The following is a 26,133-nucleotide window of genomic DNA, read 5'->3' on the forward strand; positions in this document are numbered from 1 at the left end:
CATGTAGAGTGGAGTGTCATCAGCATAACAATGAAAGCTAACACCGTATTTGCGTATGATGTCACCTAGCGGCAGCATGTAAATACTAAAGAGTGCAGGGCCAAGAACCGAACCCTGGGGAACTCCGCACGTTACCTTAACATAGTCCGAGGTCACATTGTTATGGGAGACACACAGCTTCCTGTCAGTAAGATAAGAGTTAAACCAAGACAAGGCTAAGTCTGACATCCCAATACGCGTTTTGATACGCTCTAATAAAATATTATGATCAACAGTATCGAAAGCGGCGCTAAGATCAAGAAGCAGCAACATAGATGACGCATCAGAATCCATCGTTAGCAATAGATCATTAGTCATTTTTGCGAGGGCTGTCTCCGTAGAGTGATTTGCCTTGAAACCGGATTGAAAAGGTTCACAGAGATTGTTAGACGCTAAGTGTTCATTTAGCTGCTGTGCGACCATTTTTTTGAGGATTTTCGAGATAAACGGAAGGTGGGACACCGGCCGGTAGTTTACCAAGAGATCAGGATCGAGGTTAGGTCTTTTGAGTAGAGGATGAATAACCGCTTTTTTGAATGCTAGGGGAACAGTGCCAGAGGAAAGTGATAAGTTTATAATATTTAACACTGATGGACCTAATAATACAAAAAGCTCCTTGATAAGTTTCCCAGGAATTGGGTCAAGTAAACATGTTGTTTGTTTTGTCCCATTTACACATTTTAACAATTCCTCCAATGTTATTTCATCAAAGAGAGAGAAACTATTTTGGAGGGCAGTGTCCGTCGTATATACAGTCGTATTTGTGTTAATAGAACACAGTTGTAGCTTAGATGCATTGTCTTTAATCTCTTTTCTAATGACTTCAATTTTCTTATTAAAGAAATTCATGAAGTCATCTGCTGAGTGGGTGGAGCTACTGGGAGGAGTCCCTTGTTGGGTTAGCGATGCTACTGTACTAAACAAAAATGTAGGTTCATTTTTGTTGAGGTGGATGAGATTTGAGTAATATTTAGCTTTAGCTGAGGTAAGCATGCGTTTATAAGTTATTAAACTATCACTCCATGCTTGATGGAAAACCTCAAGTTTAGTCGCACGCCATTTGCGTTCCAGCTTTCTACATGATAATTTCTGGGCTTTAGTTTCTTCTGTAAACCATGGGGTACGCCTTTTAGGGGCCCTTTTTAGCTTTAGCGGTGCTACACTATCAATGGTGTCGCGCAGGGCGTCGTTAAAGTTGTTAGTGAGGTTATCAATAGAGCCCACATAATTTGGAATGGTGCCATTACCGAAGGCAGTAGGTCAGTAAGAGTCGTCGTCGTGGCAGCATTAATGTTGCGGCTGCTATAGTAGTTATTATTATTATCATTAGTTTGTTGACAATGAGTCAGAACTTCGAATTTTATAAGGTAATGATCGGACATTACTTTAGTGTACGGGAGTATCGTAACTTTAGAGGTGGTGACACCCCTGACAAGCACTAGATCTATCGTATTACCGTTGCGATGCGTGGGTTCATTTATTATTTGTGTAAGACCACAGCTATCAATTATAGTCTGGAGCGCCACGCATGGAGGGTCCGATGGGGTATTCATATGGATATTAAAGTCCCCCATTATGATTATATTGTCGCCGTGCGTCACTAGATCAGCAACAAACTCTGAGAATTCACTGATGAAGTCCGAATAGGGCCCAGGGGGGCGGTAGATAACAGCCAGGTCGAGAGGTAGCGGTGTGACAAACCTCATAGTGAGCACCTCAAACGAGTTATATTTATTATTTAGGTTAGGTGTAAAATTATAGTTTTCATTGTATATTAGTGCGACACCCCCTCCCCTTTTAAGAGGACGGGCAACATGTGCATTCATATAGTTAGGAGGAGATGCCTCATTTAGCGCAAAAAAATCGTCTGGTTTGAGCCAGGTCTCGGCGAGACCAACGACGTCAAGTTTGTTGTCTCTAATGACCTCATTAACTAATAACGTTTTGGAAGATAATGATCTTATGCTTAAAAAGCCCATATTATAGGTAGTGGGCTGTTTTGAGGATCGTTTGTTGAAATTATCCGAAGTAGCAATATTAATAATGTTGCGTTTATTATGCGTAGTGCACTTTAAATAGTTTCGACCATATCTAGGAATTGATACGACGGGAATTTTCAGATTGTTTGCTTGATGCTGCGATAAACTGAACGCATCATAGTTAGCCACCTCAGTACAATGTATGTCTGCCTCTGACACGGTCACAAAAGAAAAAACATTATGTGAGTTGTGTTTTATTCTAAGAGAATTGCTATGTGTGCAGGAATTATCTAGCCGGACACTCCACACTTCTTTGGGGATTAGCTTTTCCCTTCGTTGTTAGCCCCGCTCGGCATCCCCGCTTCTGCTTCCGCTCACACCGCTTACGTCTCCTCCATTGACGGTCCCCGCTAGTACTTGACTCCGCTGCTACAAAGGCCGCTCGATGTAGCCCGCGAAGTATTCCCATGCTAGCGAGGAGGTCCACCGTACATGCATCTTTCAGTCTATAACGACCCGATCTATCCACATCCAAAATTGTCTGTCGGTCGTATGTGATCATAGAGTGTTCACGCTTTGAGCCAGCCATGAAATTGACAGAAATGACGGGTGTTTTTTGCCAAATCGCTCTACACTCCCAAGAGCGTCTTCAAGCTGCTGCATTTCAATGCGCCGCCATTTTGCCAATTGTTATTAATAACTTATAAATGCATGCTTACCTTAGCTAAAGCTAAATATTACTCAAATCTCATCTGCCTCAACAAAAACGATCCTAAATTTTTGTTTAGTACAGTAGCGTCGCTAACCCAACAAGGGACTCCTCCCAGTAGCTCCACCCACTCGGCAGATGACTTTATGAATTTCTTTAATAAGAAAATTTAACTCATTAGAAAGGAGATTAAAGACAATGCATCTCAGCTACAACTGGGTTCTATTAACACAAATACGACTGTATATACGACGGATACTGTCCTCCAAAATAGTCTCTCTTTTTGATGAAATAACATTAAAGGAATTATTACGGCGTGTAAGTGGGATAAAACAAACAACATGTTTACTTGACTCACTTCCTGGGAAACTTATCAAGGAGCTTTTTATATTATTAGGTCCATCAGTGCTAAATATTATAAACTTATCACTTTCCTCTGGTACTGTTCCCCTAGCATTCAAAAAAGCGGTTATTCATCCTCTGCTCAAAAGACCTAACCTCGGTCCTGACCTCATGGTAAACTACCGACCGGTGTCCACCTTCCCTTTATTTTGAAAATCCTCGAAAAAATTGTTGCACAGCGGCTAAATGAACACTTAGTGTCTAACAATCTCTGTGAACCTTCTCAATCCGGTTTCAGGGCAAATCGCTCTACGGAGACAGCCCTCGCAAAAATGACTAATTATTTATTGCTAACGATGGATTCTGATGCGTCATCCATGTTGCTGCTTCTTGATCTTAGCGCTGCTTCCGATACCGTCGATCATAAAATTTTATTAGAGCGTATCAAAACATGTTTTGGTATGTCAGACTTAGCCTTGTCTTGGTTTAACTCTTATCTTACTGACAGGATGCAGTGCGTCTCCCATAACAATGTGACCTCGGACTATGTTAAGGTAACGTGCGGAGTTACCTTATTTGTGTAAGACCACAGCTATCAATTATAGTCAATTATCAATTATAGTGTTAGATCCACTATGGACTGGACTTTCACAATACTATGTCAGACCCACTCGACATCCATTGATTTCGGTCTCCCCTAGAGGGCGGGGTTATCCACATATGCAGTCCTCTCCAAGGTTTCTCATAGTCATTCACATCGACGTCCCACTGGGGTGAGTTTTTCCTTGCCCTTATGTGGGCTCTGTACCGAGGATGTCGTTGTGGCTTGTGCAGCCCTTTGAGACACTTGTGATTTAGGGCTATATAAATAAACATTGATTGATTGATCACTGCAGACACCAGCATGGTCCGATTGTATTCCACAAGATGATGAAAGTGATATTTTTAAGAGCCATTTCCTCCAAAACTCTGTTTAGTTATTTGACAACTACTAGCACCTGTTCACCAGCAGATGGCAGTACTGCACATCACTTATAGCATTCCTCCCTGAAGGAAAAAGAGGGCCATAAGAGACTTCAAATGACCCAGAGAGACATTTGTCGTCTTCTGCTCTGAGCTGTAAACATCTTGAAATATAAGAGAGAAGTAAGACTGTGGTCCTAGTTCCTACATTATAGTTCCTAAGACATGCTGGACCAAGCTGGGTTCTTCTTCATTTAAGAAGCTAACGACTCCAACGTAGTTGCGTCATGATGGACTCCATTACCTGGCCTTGCAGGAAGAACGTGACTTCTTCTGGTACGGCTGGTCCAGGCTCGACTCAGACCAAGGCGAGTGCTGAATGGGAGGCGGGTCGTAGGCGGCGGGGCTGGAGGTCAAACTCACAGCCGCGTCCAGGCCGGGGTCAGGTGCCGCGCCCACGCTGGGTGACTGGGAGGGGGAGTCCGTGTGGGACTCTGAGGACATGCAGACTGGCGTTGGTGGTTCCATCTCTCTGTGATATAGAAGTCCTGAAGACTTGCTGGCTACTTCTAGAAGAACATATGACACACTTTAGAGCGAGAACCTCTTCAAATACTCTTGCTGGCAACCTGGGAGTCTTACCTTCATCCTGGACCAGCGAGTCAGACAAGGAGCTGTCGTCAGAAGCTCCAAGATCTGAGCAAGCAAAGCACATGAACGCTGGAGTGGTTAGAGTGTCCGCCCTGAGATCGGTAGGTCGTGAGTTCAAACCCCGGCCGAGTCATACCAAAGACTATAAAAATGGGACCCGTTACCTCCCTGCTTGGCGCTCAGCATCAAGGGTTGTAAATGGGGGTTAAATCACCAAAAATTATTCCCGGGCGCGGCCACCGCTGCTGCTCCCCTCACCTCCCAGGGGGTGATCAAGGGTGATGGGTCAAATGCAGAGAATCATTTTGCCACACCTAGTGTGTGTGTGACAATCATGGGTACTTTAACTTTAAGTTAGCGCCAGGAGCTATGGTCATTACTTGACGCTATCTGGCCAGCGTGCTAACTGTTAGCATTTCAGTTCGGCTTTAGCTTTTCAGCATTCACATGAAATTTATACCGATATTGTATTAAATTTTGCTACTTGACACTTACACTTAGCATTTCATCAGCCCAACACTAGCCTACTAGCTTTTTTTTTTTTTAAACTTAATTTAGCAGGTATGCACCTCAGTTTCAGTTTCATATATTTTGGTATTTCACTAATGCTAACTGTAAGCGTGCAATTGTTAGCATGTTAAAACAGTACTGTTAACATGCTAACTTTATTTTATATTAATTTTTTAGCTCATTATGTTCATATTTTTTGTTACTTTACGCTATCTGGACAGCGTGCTAACTGTTAGCATTTCAGTTCGGCTTTAGCTTTTCAGCACTCACATGAAATTTATACTGATATTGTATTTTCAAATTTTTCAGGTACACACACCAGAGTAATATATTTTGGTATTTGACACATGTTACACTTAACATGCCAACATTACCCTACTAGCTTTTTTTACTTAATTTAGCAGGTATACACCTCAGTTGCAGTTTCATAAATTTTGGTATTTCACTAATGCTAACTGTAAGCATGCTACTGTTAGCAAAAACCGTACTCATTACGGGAAAACCGTAGTTGTTGGCAGGTATGACAAAGACGGATCAACATTTTAACGAAGAAAAATGGAAAATATTTTTACAGAGAAAAAAAAGACGGATTTCCGACTACAGACGGAAAAAATAACATGCCTGATACATGCATGCACCAGCAGAGAAGAACGTAGACGACGACGACCTCATGTGGTGTAAATATTATGCAGTAGAGATTGTCAGGGTCAACAGAAGTTAGCCTGTCAAAACATGTCAAAACATTTGTAGAATTTACAGTAAAACTGACGGTGGTTTTTACTCCAAATCAGTGTCAATGAAAAAACTATACAAATATTTTTACGTTAAAATTCTGGGAACTGAGCCACAAGTATTTTACTGTAAAATTTATGTCCATTTTTTTTTCTTACAGTGCATTACCGTTAAGTGAAAAAACGGTACCGCTGTTATTTTTACGTTAAATTTCTAGTGACTGATCTGCTACTCTCCGTTCCCCGTTTTGACACTGCTTTACTGCAAATGGAAAAATGGCACCACTGATGATTTGACGGTCAATTCATGGTGACTGAGCTGGCAGATTTTCACAGTAAAATCCACTGCCTGGTGGAGGAGTGAAATAACTATTGTGCAGGTTGAATATTTATTGCTTTTGGGAGCCATAGAAAATGGGCCAGTTTTGATTGTAAAGCACATTTAATGATCCATTGTGTCCGCAATGTTGTGAATGTACAGGTGGAACTCACAAAGTAAGAATGTGCCGCAAAGGTTCGTTTATTTTAGCAATTTAATTCACAAGATTAAACTAATATGTGACAAAGCATCTAAACTTTTGATATGTCAAGCTCTCTTTTGATATAATTTTAAAGATCATGACTTATAGCATGGGTGTCAAACTCTGGCCCGCGGGCCAAATTTGGCCTGCCGTGTAATTTCACTTGGCCCGTGAGGGATTATCAAATTAACACTAGAGCTGGCCTGCTGATTATATACAGCGGCAGTGCCATGGTACACCTCTAAATCTCATACTTGCCAAACCTCCCGGAAGACTCCCAAATTTCAGTGCCCTTCCCGAGAATTGTAACGTCCCCTTTTCGTCCAGTCCAACAAGTGCTGGCCCAGTTACATAATATGTGCGGCTTTGGCACGCACACATAAGTGAATGCAAGGTATACTTGATCTTCAGCGATACAGGTTACACTGAGGGTGCCAGTATAAAAAAACTTTAACATTCTTAGAAATATACGCCTTACTGTGAATCCACACCAAACAAGAATGACAAACACATTTTGGGAGAACATCCGCACAGTAACACAACATAAACACAACAGAAAAAATACCCAGAACCCTTTGCAGCAATAACTCTTCCGGGACGCTACAAGGTGTGTGTGTGTGTGTGTGTGGGGCGGGGGAGCGGCGGGGTTTGGAGGTAGCGGGGGTGTATATTGTAGGCACAACAGTCCAGGTGTTGTGCAGGATAATGCACCCCCGGCGTAGAATGCACCCCCTGACGGGAGTGTTATATCAACTAAAGCCCACACTTAAACTTTCCATGTGCAAGATTGAATCTATTTAAAAAAGTTATTTAATGAGAAGCCAAAAGTGAAAAAACAATAATGTTCGTGTTGGAGGAGTTGTGAATGAATGAAATATGAAATCCGTGCTTTGTATGCTTTGCATTTACGTGTGTGTGTGCGTATAGGAGCCGCTCATATCTTGTGACTGGGCCGGCACGTTGTTAGAATGGATGAAAAGCGGACGTGACGTCAGCTCGTAGAGGACGTTAAAAGCAGTGCCTGTAAGGCACGCCCTCAGGACTGTGGAATACGAGATATAATGACTGATGAACACCTTCGTTGGATAATGAAGGTTGCCTCAGCTCAAAGCCTGAGCCCCGACATTAATGAACTAGCATCCAAGAAAAGATGGCAGGTATCTGGCTTGGGCACATCAGATTAGATCAGTGTGTTGCAAACTGAGCAGTTTAAAGTCCTGAATGGTTGGTTTATTCATTATTTTATTTTCAAATGTATTAACCTGTGGAAAAAGTTAATGTTGATATTTACCTCAGAAGGCTGCAAATAGAAAAGAGGCATTCAATGTTTATTTAAATTGTATTTGATAAGCCATTAATATTTTTTAATTATTATTATTATTATTTGAAACTCGATTTTGCATGTCACTATAAAGTTATATAAGCCTTGCTTGTTCAATATTTAATGCAAAACTTGTTTGGGTCCCTATTAAAAGGTTAATTTGTTCAACCTTGGCCCGCGGCTTTGTTCAGTTTTAAATTTTGGCCCACTCTGTATTTGAGTTTGACACCCCTGACTTACAGTTTTCAAAAACTGTAAGTCATGATCATCAAAATAATAAGAAATAAAGGCTTGACAAATATCTCCCTTTGCATGTAAGAAATTTATATCACATATTAGTTCCACGTTTGGAGTTGAATTGCTGACATAAATGGACTTTTACATAATATTTACGATTTTTGAGACCCCCCGCGACCCCAAAAAAAGGGACAAGCGGTAGAAAATGGATGTATGGATGGAGTTTCATCCGTGAGTTATGTTGCGTTTCTCCTGTGTTTAGTGTTAGGTCCTGTCCTACGCTCTTATTTTGGTGGCACTTCCTTTTGTGTTGGTGTTTATTCGTAAGCACTTTACAGCTGCCTTCGAGCACTTCCCCCCCTCAGCTGTTTTCTGTTTGCGATTAGCACTATTTAAGTTGAGCTTGCGCCACTATTGGTTTAGGACTAGTGTTGTCTTGATACCAATATTTTGGTACCAAAATGTATTTCGATACTTTTCTGTACTTTTTGATAATTTTCTAAATAAAGGGGACCACAAAAAATGGCATTATTGGCTTTATTTTAACAAAAAAAATCTTAGGTTACATTAAACATTATGTTTATTGCAATTTAGTCCTTAAATAAAATAGTGAACATACTAAACAACATGTCTTTTAGTAGTGAGTAAACAAACAAAGACTCCTAATTAGTCTGCTGACGTATGCAGTAACATATTGTGTCATTTATCTACCTATTATTTTGTCAACATTATGAGGGACAAACTGTAAAAATGTATTATTAATCTACTTGTTCATTTACTGTTAATATTTGCTTATTTTCTGTTTAAACATGTTCTATCTACACTTCTGTTAGTAGTATCGACTAGATATGCTCCTGTATTTGGTATCATTACAGTGGATGTCAGGTGTAGATCCACCCATGGCATTTGTTTACATGGTGACACCGGTGAGCTATTGTATCCTCCTGCGGTGTGTAGTGAAGCATGTTTAGCTATTCCTTGTCCTCCAGTGATAATGCAACTTGTAAGAAACGTACTTTATTTATCCCCATGGAGGCCAGGATTAGTGATTTAGAAGTAGCTAAAACACTGCCGACTGCGGGATGGATGTTAGCCGCTAGCTAGCTAGCCATGTCTTAAAGCACCTCTTCCTGAGGGTGTTTCAGTGTTAAAACTTCACCTTTATCTTTACTTTTTAAGCCAAAATGCGTACATTCTCCCGTTTCTGTCTACACACTGTGTCTGCTTGTAAGTACTCTGTGTGTGCGCTGCCGAACATGCTCCTCTGCTCATAAAACCAACAATGTCATGACGTGACGACGGCGGGTACTTTTTAGAGGCGGTATAGTACCGAATGTGATTCATTAGTATCGTGGTACTATATTGTACCGGTATTCCGTACAACCCTAGTCGGGACATTATTCTCTGTTCTCGGGTGACGATAGAGCAGTGTTTTTCAACCACTGTGCCGCGGCACACTAGTGTACCGTGAGATATTGTTCAGTGTGCCGTGGGAAATTATGTAACTTCACCTAATTGGGTTAAAAATATTTTTTGCAAACCAGTAATTATTGTCTGTGCTGTCAAGAGCACGGCAGTTTAACCGTGTAATACTTTTCCATATCAGTAGGTGGCAGCAGGTAGCTAATTGCTTTGTAGATGTTGGGAACATGGTTTGTCGTGATCACAATATGCAGATGACAGCGGGAGGCGGCGTGCAGGTAAAAAGGTATCTAATGCTTAAACCAAAAATTAACAAAAGGCTTAAGCAAAACCAAACTAAAACTGAACTGGCTGAGAAGTAAACAAAAACAGAATGCTGGACGACAGCAAAGACTTACAGCGTGTGGAGCAGACGGCGCCGACAAAGTACATCCGTACATGACAATCAACACCCAAATAGGAGCGCAAGACAAGAACTACAACACTACACACAGAAAAACACCAACAAACTTAAAATAAGTCGCAGCGTCATGTGACAGGACACCTACTTTGAGACAAGAGCTATAGTGATGCATGCTTGGTTATGGTTTGAATTCATATCCAACAATTGCGAGAACGACTTTTTACTGTCAATATCAGCTGCTGAGTTTCATTGTTTTCTGCTGGTGGTGTGCCTCTGGATTTTTTCAATGAAAAAAATGTGCCTAGGCTCAGAAAAGGTTGAAAAACACTGCGATAGACGATCATTTTCATGCAGCGCTCTTACTTTGTGGACGCCGTCTGCTCCACATTTCCGAATAAGTGTTTTTTGCGGTGTTCCAGCATTTTGTTTGGTTTCTTTTATAGTCTGGCCGTCCAGAGCACTTCCCTGCTGCTCTAAGTTTGTAAACATGAAGGAAAACAACAATAACTGAGTTTGTGTAAACAAACGTTTAGATCTAATCACTTCAGTGCAGTTCTCCTTTAAGATACACAGAAATGCAGTTTATTTGCCTTAATGGAAGTGATTATTCAAAATTTTTTGGAGCAGCTCCACACTGCGTATGGAGACAAATAATTAGCTGCTAGCTTGTCGAACTAAAAATGAACCATCCCTGTTGTGGACCACTCAGGCAGCCTATGAAGGATGTTCTAAGGAGCAGCGTTCTAGTGTTAGACGATCCAGGTTCTCACCTTGCAGTGGGAGGCTGAAAGCAGGAAGCGGTGATGAGCGGCCGTGCTCCAGCCGCAGTTGGAAGGCGGTCTCCTGCAGATGTCGCAGCTTCTTCTCCTCACACCTGCACTGCTTCAGGCGACTCTTCCTCACTGCCTTGGCCAGGTGCCGGTCCTGGCACAGCTGACGCGCCGCCTCGTAGATCTTGAACTGGAGAGCCAACTCGGCATCCACCTGGTTCAGGGCGGACTCCTGCAGATGGAAGGGGAGAAGGTTTGCAGCCCGTCCAGAAGCAGAGCGTCACCGAACCTACTTTAATCTGGCCTCCCCCGGGGATGCTGTGCTGGTCCAGCAGGAAAGCAGCTCCGATGCGTTTGCGGATCTGCGGAAGTTTCTCTCCCGGCAGCAGAGGATAATCTCCTGACAGCCGGCCCGTCAGCTCCTGAACAACACACATCACATCTGGTCACATTTCAAAGTTCTTTTTCCTGCAATGAATAAAATACACATTTCTACTGTAAACACAATCTTAAGCGCTACACACACATATATATATATATATATATATATATATATATATATATATATATATATATATATATATATATATATATATAAAAATATATATATATACATATATACACAATACATATATAAATATGTGTGTGATATACAAACCCCGTTTCCATATGAGTTGGGAAATTGTGTTAGATGTAAATATAAACGGAATACAATGATTTGCAAATCATTTTCAACCCATATTCAGTTGAATATGCTACAAAGACAACATATTTGATGTTCAAACTGATAAACATTTTTATTTTTTTTGGAAATAATCATTAACTTTAGAATTTGATGCCAGCAACACGTGACAAAGAAGTTGGGAAAGGTGGCAATAAATACTGATAAAGTTGAGGAATGCTCATCAAACACTTATTTGGAACATCCCACAGGTGAACAGGCAAATTGGGAACAGGTGGGTGCCATGATTGGGTATAAAAGTAGATTCCATGAAATGCTCAGTCATTCACAAACAAGGATGGGGTGAGGGTCACCACTTTGTCAACAAATGCGTGAGCAAATTGTTGAACAGTTAAAGAAAAACCTTTCTCAACCAGCTATTGCAAGGAATTTAGGGATTTCACCATCTACGGTCCGTAATATCATCAAAGGGTTCAGAGAATCTGGAGAAATCACTGCACGTAAGCAGCTAAGCCTGTGACCTTCCATCCCTCAGGCTGTACTGCATCAACAAGCGACATCAGTGTGTAAAGGATATCACCACATGGGCTCAGGAACACTTCAGAAACCCACTGTCAGTAACTACAGTTGGTTGCTACATCTGTAAGTGCAAGTTAAAACTCTCCAATGCAAGGCGAAAACCGTTTATCAACAACACCCAGAAATGCCGTCGGCTTCGCTGGGCCCGAGCTCATCTAAGATGGACTGATACAAAGTGGAAAAGTGTTCTGTGGTCTGACGAGTCCACATTTCAAATTGTTTTTGGAAACTGTGGACGTCGTGTCCTCCGGACCAAAGAGGAAAAGAACCATCCGGATTGTTATAGGCGCAAAGTTGAAAAGCCAGCATCTGTGATGGTATGCGGGTGTATTAGTGCCCAAGACATGGGTAACTTACGCATCTGTGAAGGCGCCATTAATGCTGAAAGGTACATACAGGTTTTGGAGCAACATATGTTGCCATCCAAGCAACGTTACCATGGACGCCCCTGCTTATTTCAGCAAGACAATGGCAAGCCACGTGTTACATCAACGTGGCTTCATAGTAAAAGAGTGCGGGTACTAGACTGGCCTGCCTGTAGTCCAGACCTGTCTCCCATTGAAAATGTGTGGCGCATTATGAAGCCTAAAATACCACAACAGAGACCCCCGGACTGTTGAACAACTTAAGCTGTACATCAAGCAAGAATGGGAAAGAATTCCACCTAAGAAGCTTAAAAAATGTGTCTCCTCAGTTCCCAAACGTTTACTGAGTGTTGTTAAAAGGAAAGGCCATGTAACACAGTGGTGAACATGCCCTTTCCCAACTACTTTGGCACGTGTTGCAGCCATGAAATTCTAAGTTAATTATTATTTGCAAAAAAATAATAAAGTTTATGAGTTTGAACATCAAATATCTTGTCTTTGTAGTGCATTCAATTGAATATGGGTTGAAAAGGATTTGCAAATCATTGTATTCCGTTTATATTTACATCTAACACAATTTCCCAACTCATATGGAAACGAGGTTTGTAGCCAGTGTGCTAACCATTTGCATTTCAGTTTGGTTTTGGCTCTTCAGCATTCACACAAAATTTATACCGACATGGCATTTTGTCATTATTTAAAACAAAAGTATATATTGTAGTGGTTTTGAAGGTAAAAACTGGCAAAATGTCTTTCATTTGTCAGTCCGTGGCCCCAAAGTGGGATAACAAGTATCTCTATCAGCTGGCATAGACAAAAGTCAGTCATGCGTGAGAGCTTGAAAAGCATGAAGTTGTCCTCACATGTTGAGACATAGACCTTTATGGAGTCCATTGCACAATTCTAGCACATTCTTCACAGTCTTCTAGTGGACCTGCAGCAAACCTCCATGAAAAAATTCAGCAACACACTTCATGATGTCATCACTGCTAAAATGCACTATTTAAGATGCAGCTGGCGTATAAGCGCGTACGTATATGTACGTGTACTTATTATTGATCACGATGACTGCGGGGAAGGAGAAGGTGCGGCGCCTCCAACTCCGTCACCTGGGCAGGTCCTGACACGAGTGCCCAGCCCGGGTGTCAACGGGGAAGAAGGATCACTTCTGGGATTTTTTAACCTGAAGCAACGATCAGATGATGTGTCCAGTTTCACAACAACCGGTCTTGACTACCTCCACCTCTACTTGGATGCTACCTCTCACGTCTCAACCCAAATGCTACCAATTCCCGCTAAGCGACAGTATCCAAATCCTGCTACTTTTGACCTGATTCTGATGACTTGCATTGATTGGAATCAGACAGGATTCACAGTTGTTGCCAATAACTTCCACATTTTCGAGTTTACAGCTTTTTATACTCATTTTTATACCCGTTACAAAAAATACATTGGAGTTAACTCCGTAGCTTGCTAGCTTGCATGCGCTAGACTTTTATTTTATTAGTGCGGGCAGGATGGTGCGGCACTTTTATTGTGAAGACAGGAACTGTGTGGTGGGTCCTTACAGTTTTGAGGGCCGGTACGGAGAGAGAGTGTTGAAATAAAAAGTGCTTCTCGCCTTAATGTTGGTCGTTTTTATTCTTCTTCACACTGAGCCACCTTCAGCGTTATCTCACAATGTCAATCAAGTGAGGAAAGTGACGTCCCATTGAGCAGTGGTCCCCAACCACCAGGCCGCGGCCCGGTACCGGTCCGTGGATCGATTGGTACTGGGCCGCACAAGAAATTAAAAAAAATATATATAATAAAAAATATTTTTTTATTTTTTTATTCAATCACCATAAAAAACACAAGATACACTTACAATTAGTGCACCAACCCAAAAAACCTCCCTCCTCCATTTACACTCATTCGCACAAAAGGGTTGTTTCTTTCTGTTATTAATATTTCTGGTTCCTACATTATATATCAATATAGATCAATACAGTCTGTAGGGATACAGTCCGTAAGCACCCATGATTGTATTTTTTTATGACAAAAAAAACAAAAACACCCCCCCCCCCCGGTCCGTGGGACAAATTTTCAAGTGTTGACAAAGGTTGGGGACCACAGCTATTGAGGATTGATGATCAGTATTTTTTTAGGTCTACTTTTCCTTTTAAACCCTTCCCGATCGACCGGTAGCTTGCGATCGATCTAATGGGCACCCCTGAAATAAAGTATCAGCCAGAGGGGATCGGCTTTCGCGATCGCCATTATTAAGCGGCAATGGTCTACCATTTACATTTTCACGAAAATCAGCCAATCCTGATCATCTCGTCTACCTGAAGAATTCCGGAGCCACACCTTTTCTTCACTGACCCAAGTCCTTCCAACAAGTGCTTTCTAAAAATGTTTATAAGATACTGATCAAAATAAATGGTACAGCAATTGAGAGAGTTGAGCGCACTAAATTCCTAGCTATATACTTAGATGGATTTATACATATTTAATATTTCATGAATAAATGATCTAAATATTTCGGTATACTCTCAAAATTGAGGGACTTTCTTCGTCTTAACGCTCTCCTAATTCTGTATGGGACTCTATTTGCACCACATATAAACTATTGCAATATTGCTTCATCACATTTGAATAATAGGATATCGAGACTGATTTGGTGGATTTTAAGATTCCTTCTTTATAAATGTCAACCTGTTGGTATGGACTGGTAAATGAGTACTTGGTGGGTAGATTTTGAAAGGAACTGTATTGTACTGTATTCTGTATATTATACTGTATGATGATGTATATTTTAACTGTGGGTCCCTGTGTATAAACTGTGCGCTTCTAGGGATGACCTTGTTGCAGAACGGACTCTGCTATTAACACAGGAAACAATAATGTAATACAAAATTATGTCTGTCTGTAAACAAATAAATAAATACATATATAAATGTATGTATGTATGTATATATAAGTGTATGTGTGTATACATGTACTGTATGTATGTACTGTATTTTTCGGAGTATAAGTCCTCCGGAGTATAAGTCGCACCGGCCGAAAATGCATAATAAAGAAAGAAAAAAAACATATATAAGTCGCACTGGAGTATAAGTCGCATTTTTTGGGGCAATGTATTTGATAAAATCCAACACCTAGAATAGACATTTGAAAGGCAATTCAAAATAAATAAAGAATAGTGAACAACAGGCTGAATAAATGTACTTTATATGACGCATAAATAACCAACTGAGAACGTGTCTGGTATGTTAACGTAACATATTATGGTAAGAGTCATTCAAATAACTATAACATATAGAACTTGCTATACGTTTACCAAACAATCTGTCACTCCTAATCGCTAAATCCGATGAAATCTTTTACGTCTAGTCCCTTACGTGAATGAGCTAAATAATATTATTTGATATTTTACGGTAATGTGTTAATAATTTCACACATTCCTGAGTATAAGTCGCACCCCCAGCCAAACTATGAAAAATACTGCGACTTATAGTCCGAAAAATACGGTATGTATATATGCATGTAAATATAAATGTATGTATATATGAAAATGTTATGTACATATGTATGAATAATGTATATGTTAATATATGTATGTGTATATATGTATAAATGTATGTATGTATGTATATATATGCATGTATGTACTGTATATATGGATGTAATATATATACAAATGATAAATGTATGTGTACATATGTACACTACCATTCAAAAGTTTGGCATTATGAAGCCTAAAATACCACAACGGAGACCCCCGGACTGTTGAACTACTTAAGCTGTACATCAAGCAAGAATGGGAAAGAATTCCACCTGAGAAGCTTAAAAAACGTGTCTCCTCAGTTCCCAAATGTTTACTGAGTGTTGTTAAAAGGAAAGGCTATGTAACACAGTGGTGAACATGCCCTTTCCCAACTACTTTGGCACGTGAAATTCTAAGTTAATTATTATTTGCAAAAAAAAATAAAGTTTATGAGTTTGAACATCAAATATCTTGTCTTTGTAGTGCATTCAATTGAATATGGGTTGAAAAGGATTTGCAAATCATTGTATTCCGTTTATATTTACATCTAATACAATTTCCCAACTCATATGGAAACGGGGTTTGTATATAAATGTATGTATATATGTATGTGTGTATGTATGTATTTAGATAAATGTATGTATGTATATACATATATAAATGTACGTACAGTATATATAAGTTATTTTTGCAGAACGGACTCTGATATTAACAAAAGAAACAATAATGTCAGTCTGTAAACAAATAAATACATTTGATGCAATTCTGCTACAAACAAGAATTACATGATGACTTCCTGGGTGGATCTAATAGCAACAAGTCAAAGGGCAAACAAGTGTAATAACATTTAGTTGTCAAGGACTCCCACTTGTTAGGAATCAACTTCTCTTTTTCTTTCCAGTGCCTTGTTTTCAAACTCCCGCTGTGACAAATTCTAAGTAATCCAGCTTCTTCTCGCCATGCGGCTAACACCTTCAAAAGTGCTGACGTGAAAGAGAGACTTCCACGTAGGGAAAAAGAGCTCTTGGTTGTGCTTTTGTGAAGGTGCAGCAAAGGTCTCAGCAAGCCTTCCCACATAAAAAGGTGTGCACCATCTGCTCTGACACATTGCCAGGGCAATGAAACGATGACGTGACCAGTGTTTACTCACGGCTTCTCGGATGCAGACCTTCTTCAGCTCCAGGAGGCACAGGTCCAGTCGCTCTTGGAGCGCCTGGTGCTTGAGCCTCATGGCCCGCGTGTGCGTGCTGACGTCCTTCGCGTGAGACGTCGGGCTGTCCGAGCCTGCGGCGTGCAGAAAACAAAAACACACTCAGGGCCGGATGCACCGATAGTTTGCGTGTACTAAAACAGGTGCAAAGCTGATCTACTAAACTTGTGAGCAGAGGATTGCGTATGTTAAGTGAGCAGAATAAATGTGTCTTCATGAGTATGTAAAATATCATCAAAATGCCCAAAATACTGGGAGGAGAAGATGCAAATATAATGATCCCCGGGCGCGGCCACCGCTGCTGCTCACTGCTCCCCTCACCTCGCAGGGGGTGATCAAGGGTGATAGGTCAAATGCAGAGAATAATTTCGCCACACCTAGTGTGTGTGTGACAATCATTGGTACTTTAACTTTTTAACTTAATTTAGCACACGCGGTGTGATTTATCAACACTCAGCAGCGTTTTGGGAGCACTATTTAGCACTTTCGAAAAGGCTGTGCAAACTGTTCCACACACGGCTGTGAGAGAGGAGTGTGTGTGTGTCAACATAATTGGACAAAAACAAAAAATATAAAACACATTGTCTATTCAGCAACATCCTTTTATAATTTCATACCTGCCAGATGACTTAAGGGGCTGATTTAATATATTTTAAATAACGTTCGTTTTTTCACAAAGCATATATATCACTGACATATATCGTATAGTAGGGGTTTTTAACCGTTTTGACTTCAGGGCCCAACTTTTCCACTACACATGGGCCCAGGGCCAACTCCAAATATTAACAGTGACATCTTACTATATTATTGAACCCGATTCAATAATATCTAACCTACTTACAGTTTAATGACGATATGAAAGCATGTGTTCATCACAAAGATTATTATCAAGGCTTAGGTCAGGCTGATTACAAAAATACATACTTATCAAATATACTGCAAAAGAAAGGAAAAATAAATGTACATACACAGTGCTAAAATAGATAAATTCTAACTAAATTAATGATGACACTATATACATATTTTGTGTTAACTTAGTTCCTGTAAAAGAAAAGATATGACCTTATTCATGCAACACGAAGACTTATTAATGATGTGTTTTCATAATTGTTCATATAATAGTTTTCATTTCAATACGGCCCTAACAATATCACCAGTTTGGCCCTTAATTACTTGGTACAAATGTTCCAAAAACTGTCGACAAAACAGTAAAAAAGGGTGTTACATAATTTAAAAGCAATACTTGTGAACAGTTAGAGAACAATCTGACTATTTAGAACACAGGCGTCAAACTCAAGGCCGGCGGGCCAGATCTGGCCCTCCACGTCAATTTATATGGCCCGCAGAAGCCTGGAAATAATATGTGTCAATAAAATACCTTATATTTTCTTTTTTTACTTTCTTATTTTCTTAGTAAAGGTATTAGTTATTTTTTTTCTAGTTTGACAGGGAAAAATAGTGTCCAATATTGCAACAAATATTATATTATCTAACATTGTTGGTCAAAATCCAAATAAATATGATTTCGAAGCAAGTTATCCATCAAATTGTACACTATAAAAATGACCAATAGATTTTACTGTAAAAAAGTTTTTTTTACAACATATTACTGCAAGTTGAAATAAAAACGACCAATGTTTGTTTTTTTACAGTAAAATTAAGTCGACTGAGCTGTCAGTTTTTTGTTTTTTTACAGTAAAATCCACGGTTGATGATTTTATGGTACCACATTTTATTATGGTAAAAAACTGGCAGCTGAATTGCCAAAATAAAATTAAACAATGGTACTGTATTTCTATTTACAGTGATATGTTGTAGTGTTGTCCCGATACCAATATTTTGGTACCGGTACCAAAATTATTTAGATACATTTCTAAGTACCGGGGACCACAAAAAAATTGCATTAATCGGCTTTATTTGAACAACAAATCTTAGGGTACATTAAACATATGTTTATTATTGTAATTTAGTCCTTAAATAAAATAGTGAACATACTAGACAACGTGTCTTTTAGTAGGAAGTAAACAAACAAAGACTCTTAGTTAGTCTGCTGACGTATGCAGTAACATATTGTGTAATTTATATTCTATTATTTTGTCAACATTATTAAGGACAAGTGGTAGAAAATGTATTATTAATCTACTTGTTCATTTACTGTTAATATCTGGTTACTTTCTCTTTTAACATGTTCTATCTACACTTCTGTTAAAATGTAATAATCACTTATTCTTCCCTTGTTTGATACTTTACATTAGTTTTGGATGACACCACGAATTTGGGTATCAATCCGATACCAAGTAGTTACAGGATCATACATTGGTCATATTCAAAGTCCTCATGTGTCCAGGGACATATTTATTTTACAGTAAAAGTCTGGCAACTAAGCTGCCAGGTTTTTTTTGTAAAAAACAGTGGCAAAATCCACCATTTTTTTTTACACTTTACGTACATTTTTTTTTTTTAAATATTGAAATTCATAGGCACTGTTACAAGCGGCCCTCTAGTGGCAGCCATGACTGCGGTGTGGACCTCAATGAAAACAAGTTTGCCACCGCTGATTTAGAAGAATGCTTTTGTTGTTGAGTTTAATGGCGACAATGAAAGTGTGCAACTTGTGACCACGCGTGGTGTGAGTGTTCCGACTTGTACGGCCTGTCGCCATGGCGACTAATGACATCAGGATTAGTCCCCTGGCTGCAGGGAGGAGCTTCGGTGACAATGCATTGAGGAGCGCATACCTTTGGAGATTATTAACAGGTACTGACAAACACAGGAAACAAGTGTGACAATAGAATTCCTTCCTTGATGGACGGACACTCGCTCATTGTGTGGAGGAGACGCCACGCGCTCCAATTAAGGCCGCAAGGAATGTGACCGAAGGCCAGAAGGCAGCAGTAGGACAACAACACTGCTGCTGTGTGGGAGACGACAACACAACTTGGCCGCTGAACGCCTTAGACGGTGTTTTACAAAAAAAAAGTTGCAAAATAAAGTGCAGCAATGTAACTGCAGCCGAGTGACGTCACACCGCAACAAAGTGACTCTGTGTCACGGCTTGAGTTTGTTGTTGTTGGTGGAAGGACAAAGTCAGGGAAATACAGCCAGCAGCCATAGTATTAGGTTAGGGTTGTACGGTATACCGGTACTAGTATAGTATCGCGGTACTAATGTATACTCTGTTGGATAAGTACCGGTTCCCCCCCTTTTTTTTTTACAGGCATGACGGTGCGTCTTCGTCACGTCATGACATTGCTGGTTTTATGAGCAGAGGAGCATGTTCAGCAGAGCACACACACAGAGTACTTACAAGCAGACACTGGGTGTAGGCAGAAAAGGGAGAATGGACGCATTTTGGCTTAAAAAGTAAAGATAAAGGTGAAGTTATAACACTGAAACACCCTCAGGAAGAGGTGCTTTAAGACATGGCTAGCTAGCGAGCGGCTAATGTCCATCCGCAGTCGGCAGTGTTTTAGCTACTTCTAAATCACAAATCTTCGTCTCCATGGCGACAAATATAGTACGTTTCTTACAAGTAGCATTATCACTAGAGGACGAGGAATAGCTAAACATGTTTCACTACACACTGTAGCTCACCGGCGTCACGATGTAAACAAATGCCATGGGTGGATCTACACCTGACATTTACTGTAATGATACCAAGTACAAGAGCGTATCTAGTCGATACTACTATGATTCCATCGATATTTTTTATCAACACAAAATCTTTTTTCTTTAAAAAAAAAAAAAAAATCATATTATGTTTGTAAACTCAGGAAATATGTCCTTGGACACATGAGGACTTTGAATATGACCAATGTATGATCCTGTAACTACTTGGTATCTGAGCGATACCTAAATGTGTGGTATCATCCAAAACTAATGTAAAGTATCAAACAACAGAAGAATAAGTGATTATTATATTTTAACAGAAGTGTAGATAGAACAAAAGAGAAAGTAAGCAGATATTAACAGTAAATGAACAAGTAGATTAATAATTCATTTTCTACCACTTGTCCTTAATAATGTTGACAAAATAATACAATATAAATGACACAATGTTACTGCATACGTCAGCAAACTAATTAGGAGTCTTTGTTTGTTTACTTACTACTAAAAGACAAGTTGTCTAGTATGTTCACTATTGTATTTAAGGACTAAATTACAATAATAAACATATGTTTAATGTACCCTAAGATTTTTTTGTTAAAATAAAGCCAATAATGACATTTTTATGTGGTCCCCTTTATTTAGAAGAGTATCGAAATATATTTTGGTACCGGTACCAAAATATTGGTATCGGGACAATCCTACATTAGGTACAGCAGCACAGTCTAATGACAACCAGAATGATGCCTGTACAAAAATAACAGCTCAACTGAACTTGTATAGTGCCAATTCATAACAGAAGTTAGGAATTGGGATACATACATTAAAGACAACCAAGCAAGAACTTGGCAACAACGGCAAAAGAAAACAACTCTCTAGGGAAGAAACCTCAAAGCTTCAAGCACACCTGTGAAGTGAAAACCATTTCAAGTGACTACCTCTTGAAGCTCATGGAGAGAATGCCAAGAGTGTGCAAAGCAGTAATCAGAGCAAAGGGTGGCTATTTTGAAGAAACGAGAATACAAAACATGTTTTCAGTTATTTCACCTTTTTTTGTTAGGAACGTAACTCCACATGTGTTCATTCATAGTTTTGATGTGACAATCTACAATGTAAATATTCATGAAAATAAAGAAAACACATTGAATGAGGAGAAGGTGTGTCCAAACTTTTGGCCTGTACTATATTAGGTGCAGAAACATTTTCAAATGAGATATTTATAAAAATTTGTTTACATACCTTAATTGGTTCAAAACGGTGTGTGTAACGCGGCAGTAAAACGGATAATCAAACAAAACAGAAGTCGTTGATGTCTTTATTCATCTTTTATGAGATGAAAGGGATATTCTCTCTTCATAATAAGGTTCAACATGTTTATCAGGATTCTTCTTCCTTGTATTTTTGTAAATACTTTGAGTTTGAACAGTTTCGTACAGTTGATTACTTTAGTACATTGTTTGATTTCTTTCCTTAATACATTCCATAATTAGCCGTTAGCAAAGAAAAATCCTCAGATTAGCCGCACCTTTGTATAAGCCGCAGGGTGCAAAGCTTAGGAGAAAAGTAGCAGCTTATAGTCAGTAAAATGCGGTATTTAGTAATGAATTAGACTGATGATGTATTAATTGATAGTGTCCTTGTGATGTCAAATTCAACTAATAATGTATTAATTGTTCTTGTCTAGCCCAGGGATGTCAAACATGCGGCCCGGGAACAGGTTCAATCCGGCCCGCGAGACGAGTTTACTCAGCGGAAAATTGAGCTGCGTTTTTAAATGAAAGAAAGTGCTGTTCTAAATGTGTCCACTGGATGTCGCAATAGCAATTCTGTTAGGCAAGCAAATAGTTTATAACTATCTATTAGAATGCAAAATAAAGTGAAGAGGGGAAATGACAAATGAGGTAGTTTGACTTACCAGAGTGAAGGATGATGCCGCTGTCAGAATCACTGACTTCCCCGTTGACTTCCATACTCTTTGCTTCCTCTTCTTCACTGACCAGAAAAGGCAATTATCACCATTTCCTGGAAACACAGTTTGAAAAAACAACGTAAGATTTTTAAACGATGTTCGAACAGTAATATGTATCTGTAGGGCAGGTGTGCAACAATTGTAGGGCATGTGTGCAACAATTGTCTGCACAGTTGCTCTTGGGACCTTAATCTGCTTTGAAATGGCTCCAAGTGACTTTCCTGACTTGTTCAAGTCAATGAATCGTTTTTTCAGATCTGTGCTGAGTTCCTTTGACTTTCCCATTGTCGCGTTTTTATCTGAGTCCAATGACTGCATCAAATGAGCCCCATTTAAATGGGCTCAGAGAAGTCAACAGGTGTCGTCAATCATAATCACTCACATGAAGTTAAGAGGCTATGAAGCTAATTTGATTTGATTGTAACTTTTCTACATCACCAAAATTGATCATGTATGTTGCTGTATGTATACTTTTGACCCAGCAGACTTGGTCACATTTTCAGTAGACCCATAATAAATTCATAAAAGAACCAAACTTCATGAATGTTTTTTGTGACCAACAAGTATGTGCTCCAATCACTCTATCACAAAAAATAAAGAGTTGTAGAAATTATTGGAAACTCAAGACAGCCATGACATTATGTTCTTTACAAGTGTATGTAAACCTTTGACCACAAATGTATATCCACATATACATATACAGTATATACATACACATATATAAAAATAAAAAAAATACATACAGGTATATATATATATATACACATATATATATATACACATACATACATACATACATATATATATACACACATATAAATATATATACATACATACATACATTACATATATATACATACATGCATACATTATATATATATATATATATATATATATATATATATAGACAAACCCCAAAACCAGTGAAGTTGGTAAGTTGTGTAAATGGTAAATAAAAACAGAATACAATGATTTGCAAATCCTTTTCAACTAATATTTAATTGAATAGACTGCAAAGACAAGATATTTCATGTTCAAACTGGAAAATGTTGTTATTTTCTGCAAATATTAGCTCATTTGGAATTTGATGCCTGCAACATGTTTCAAAAAAGCTGGCACAAGTGGCAAAAAAGACTGAGAAAGTTGAGGAATGCTCATCAAACACTTTTTTGGAACATCCCACAGGTGAACAGGCTAATTGGGAACAGGTGGGTGCCATGATTGGGTATAAAAGCAACTTCCATGAAATGCTCAGTCATTCACAAACAAGGATGGGGTGAGGGTCACAACTTTCAGAATCAGAATCAGAATCACTCTGTCAACAAATGCGTGAGTAAATTGTCCAACAATTTAAGAACAACATTTCTCAATGAGCTATTGCAGGGAATTTAGGGATTTCACCATCTACGGTCCGCAATATCATCAAAAGGTTCAGAGAATCTGGAGAAATCACTGCACGTAAGCGGCATGCCCGTGACCTTCCATCCCTCAGGCGGTACTGCATATTCACCCAGAAACACTTTGCTGGGCCCGAGCTCGTCTAAGATGGACTGATGCAAAGTGGAAAAGTGTTCTGTGGTCTGACAAGTCCACATTTCAAATTGTTTTTGGAAACTGTGGACGTCGTGTCCTCCGCACCAAAGAGGAAAAGAACCATCCGGACTGTTCTAGGCGCAAAGTTGAAAAGCCAGCATCTGTGATGGTATGGGGGTGTATTTGTGCCCAAGGCAAGGGTAACTTACACATCTGTGAAGGCACCATTAATGCTGAAAGGTACAAACAGGTTTTGAAGCAACATATGTGGCCATCCAAGTGTCTTTTTCATGGACGCCCCTGCTTATTTCAACAAGACAATGCCAAGCCACATTCTGCACGTGTTACAACAGCGTGGCTTCATAGTAAAAGAGTGCGGATACTATACTGGCCTGCCTGTAGTCCAGACCTGTTTCCCATTGAAAATGTGTGGCGCATTATGAAGCCTAAAATACCACAACGGAGACCCCGGACTGTTGAACAACTTAAGCTGTACATCAAGCAAGAATGGGATTGAATTCCACTTCAAAAATGTGTCTCCTCAGTTCCCAAATGTTTACTGACTGTTGTTAAAAGGAAAGGCCATGTAACACAGTGGTAAAAATGCCCCTGTGACAACTTTTTTGCAATGTGTTGCTGCCATTAAATTCTAAATTAAGGATTATTTGGAAGAAAAAAAAAAGAAGCAGTTTCTCAGTGTGAACATTAAATATCTTGTCTTGAACTTTACATTCAATAGAATGTAAGTTGAAAAGGATTTGCAAATCATTGTATTCTGTTTTTATTTACCATTTACGTAGCTGAGATAGGCTCCAGCACCCACCGCGACCCCAAAAGGGACAAGCGGTAGAAAATGGATGGATGGACAACGTGCCAACTTCACTGGTTTTGGGGTTTGTACTTCTGGGACACACACACTCAGTCGGAGAAAAACTCATTAGCATTAAAGCAACACACACAAACATCTATTTGCTGCCCATGTGGAGTAAAATGCGAAAGACTGTGTTGTGTTTTTATTGTGAAATGGCACCACGTCTGTGTTAAGTCTACCCACGGCAGATGTGGCTCCAAATGTAGCTTGTGAAATGGGATCATTGGTTTCACTGTACAAAAACACAAAAAGTGCCATCTAAATCTAATCTATTTGTGTTATTGATCATGCAATAAAATGGCTGCACACTCATTTCTGATATGAAGATGTCTCGTCTGTGAGTGACGCACACCAGCGTCCAATCAGAGCGTTAGTCATGTGACTGCAGTGATCCAGGTGTGACTCGCCACTTTGACCCCACAATCACACAGGTGTCATCATAGCGCCATGGCGACCCTGGCTGGATGATTAACCAAAGGGATGGGCGGAATGTGCGACGGTGTGGTGGAATGGTATTCCAGCGCAAAGAGGGGTGGAAAACGAGGTGAACGCCGCGACTTGTTTGCACGGCTCCTAACGTCGGCTGTTATCAGCAGAGATGACACATCATTATTACGCTGGCAAGACTGAGGAGTGTAGCTTGAATCTCACTAGCATGCTGTGACTCAACCTTCAGACGCTCATCAAAACGTCTTAAAACACACTCTTGAATTGTTTCACCACCGGACATGGACTATCTGAGTAGATATCCACCGATACAGTTTTTAACGATACTGGTTACAGGCATGTGATTTGAACTTAATGAAAACAACTGAAAGTAAGCCGGAGTCTGGGGGCAACCCCCTCCGAAGCTCCTGGTTTTTCAGCAATTTAACATGCAAAAATTAGCAAAAAAATAGCACCATTTAAAAATGTTTTAGTGTTTAAAGAATTGAAAAATTATCAACAGAGTTGACATTAATACACAGCCTATTCATCCAAATGAATCACTATGTCTGTTTCACTCACTATGTTATTTAGTCACAACAGTAATTACAACTTCATCCACAGGAACCACATGGGTTAGCCTACTCTATACAGTATTTACAACCTTACTAGTGTTCACTTCACATCCACAGATGGTTCATCTAATTAGTGACATTGTTTACACATTACTTTGCTTCATTCACACATTACTTTGGCTTTTTTGCT

At 39.6% G+C, this 26,133-nt stretch overlaps 1 protein-coding gene across 7 annotated transcripts in view; it reads right to left on the reverse strand.

The window, feature by feature from the left end:
* LOC133660751 (innate immunity activator protein-like) overlaps nt 1-26,133 on the reverse strand; it is a 90,538-nt gene that overhangs the window by 30,220 nt on the left and 34,185 nt on the right. For 6 of the 7 annotated variants that reach the window (XM_062064364.1, XM_062064367.1, XM_062064334.1 and 3 more), the window contains 6 exons: nt 22,485-22,591; nt 16,904-17,037; nt 10,892-11,020; nt 10,599-10,830; nt 4,675-4,728; nt 4,337-4,601 (listed from right to left, as the gene is read on the reverse strand). In XM_062064364.1, the coding sequence (XP_061920348.1) occupies nt 4,337-4,601; nt 4,675-4,728; nt 10,599-10,830; nt 10,892-11,020; nt 16,904-17,037; nt 22,485-22,539 (869 nt within the window). In that variant the 5' untranslated portion in view covers nt 22,540-22,591. The remainder of the gene's footprint in view (nt 1-4,336; nt 4,602-4,674; nt 4,729-10,598; nt 10,831-10,891; nt 11,021-16,903; nt 17,038-22,484; nt 22,592-26,133) is intronic. The other variant, XM_062064375.1, reaches the window with a different exon arrangement.

The sequence above is a fragment of the Entelurus aequoreus genome, linkage group LG01 (genome assembly GCF_033978785.1).
Source record: "Entelurus aequoreus isolate RoL-2023_Sb linkage group LG01, RoL_Eaeq_v1.1, whole genome shotgun sequence".
NCBI classification, from domain to species: domain Eukaryota; kingdom Metazoa; phylum Chordata; class Actinopteri; order Syngnathiformes; family Syngnathidae; genus Entelurus; species Entelurus aequoreus.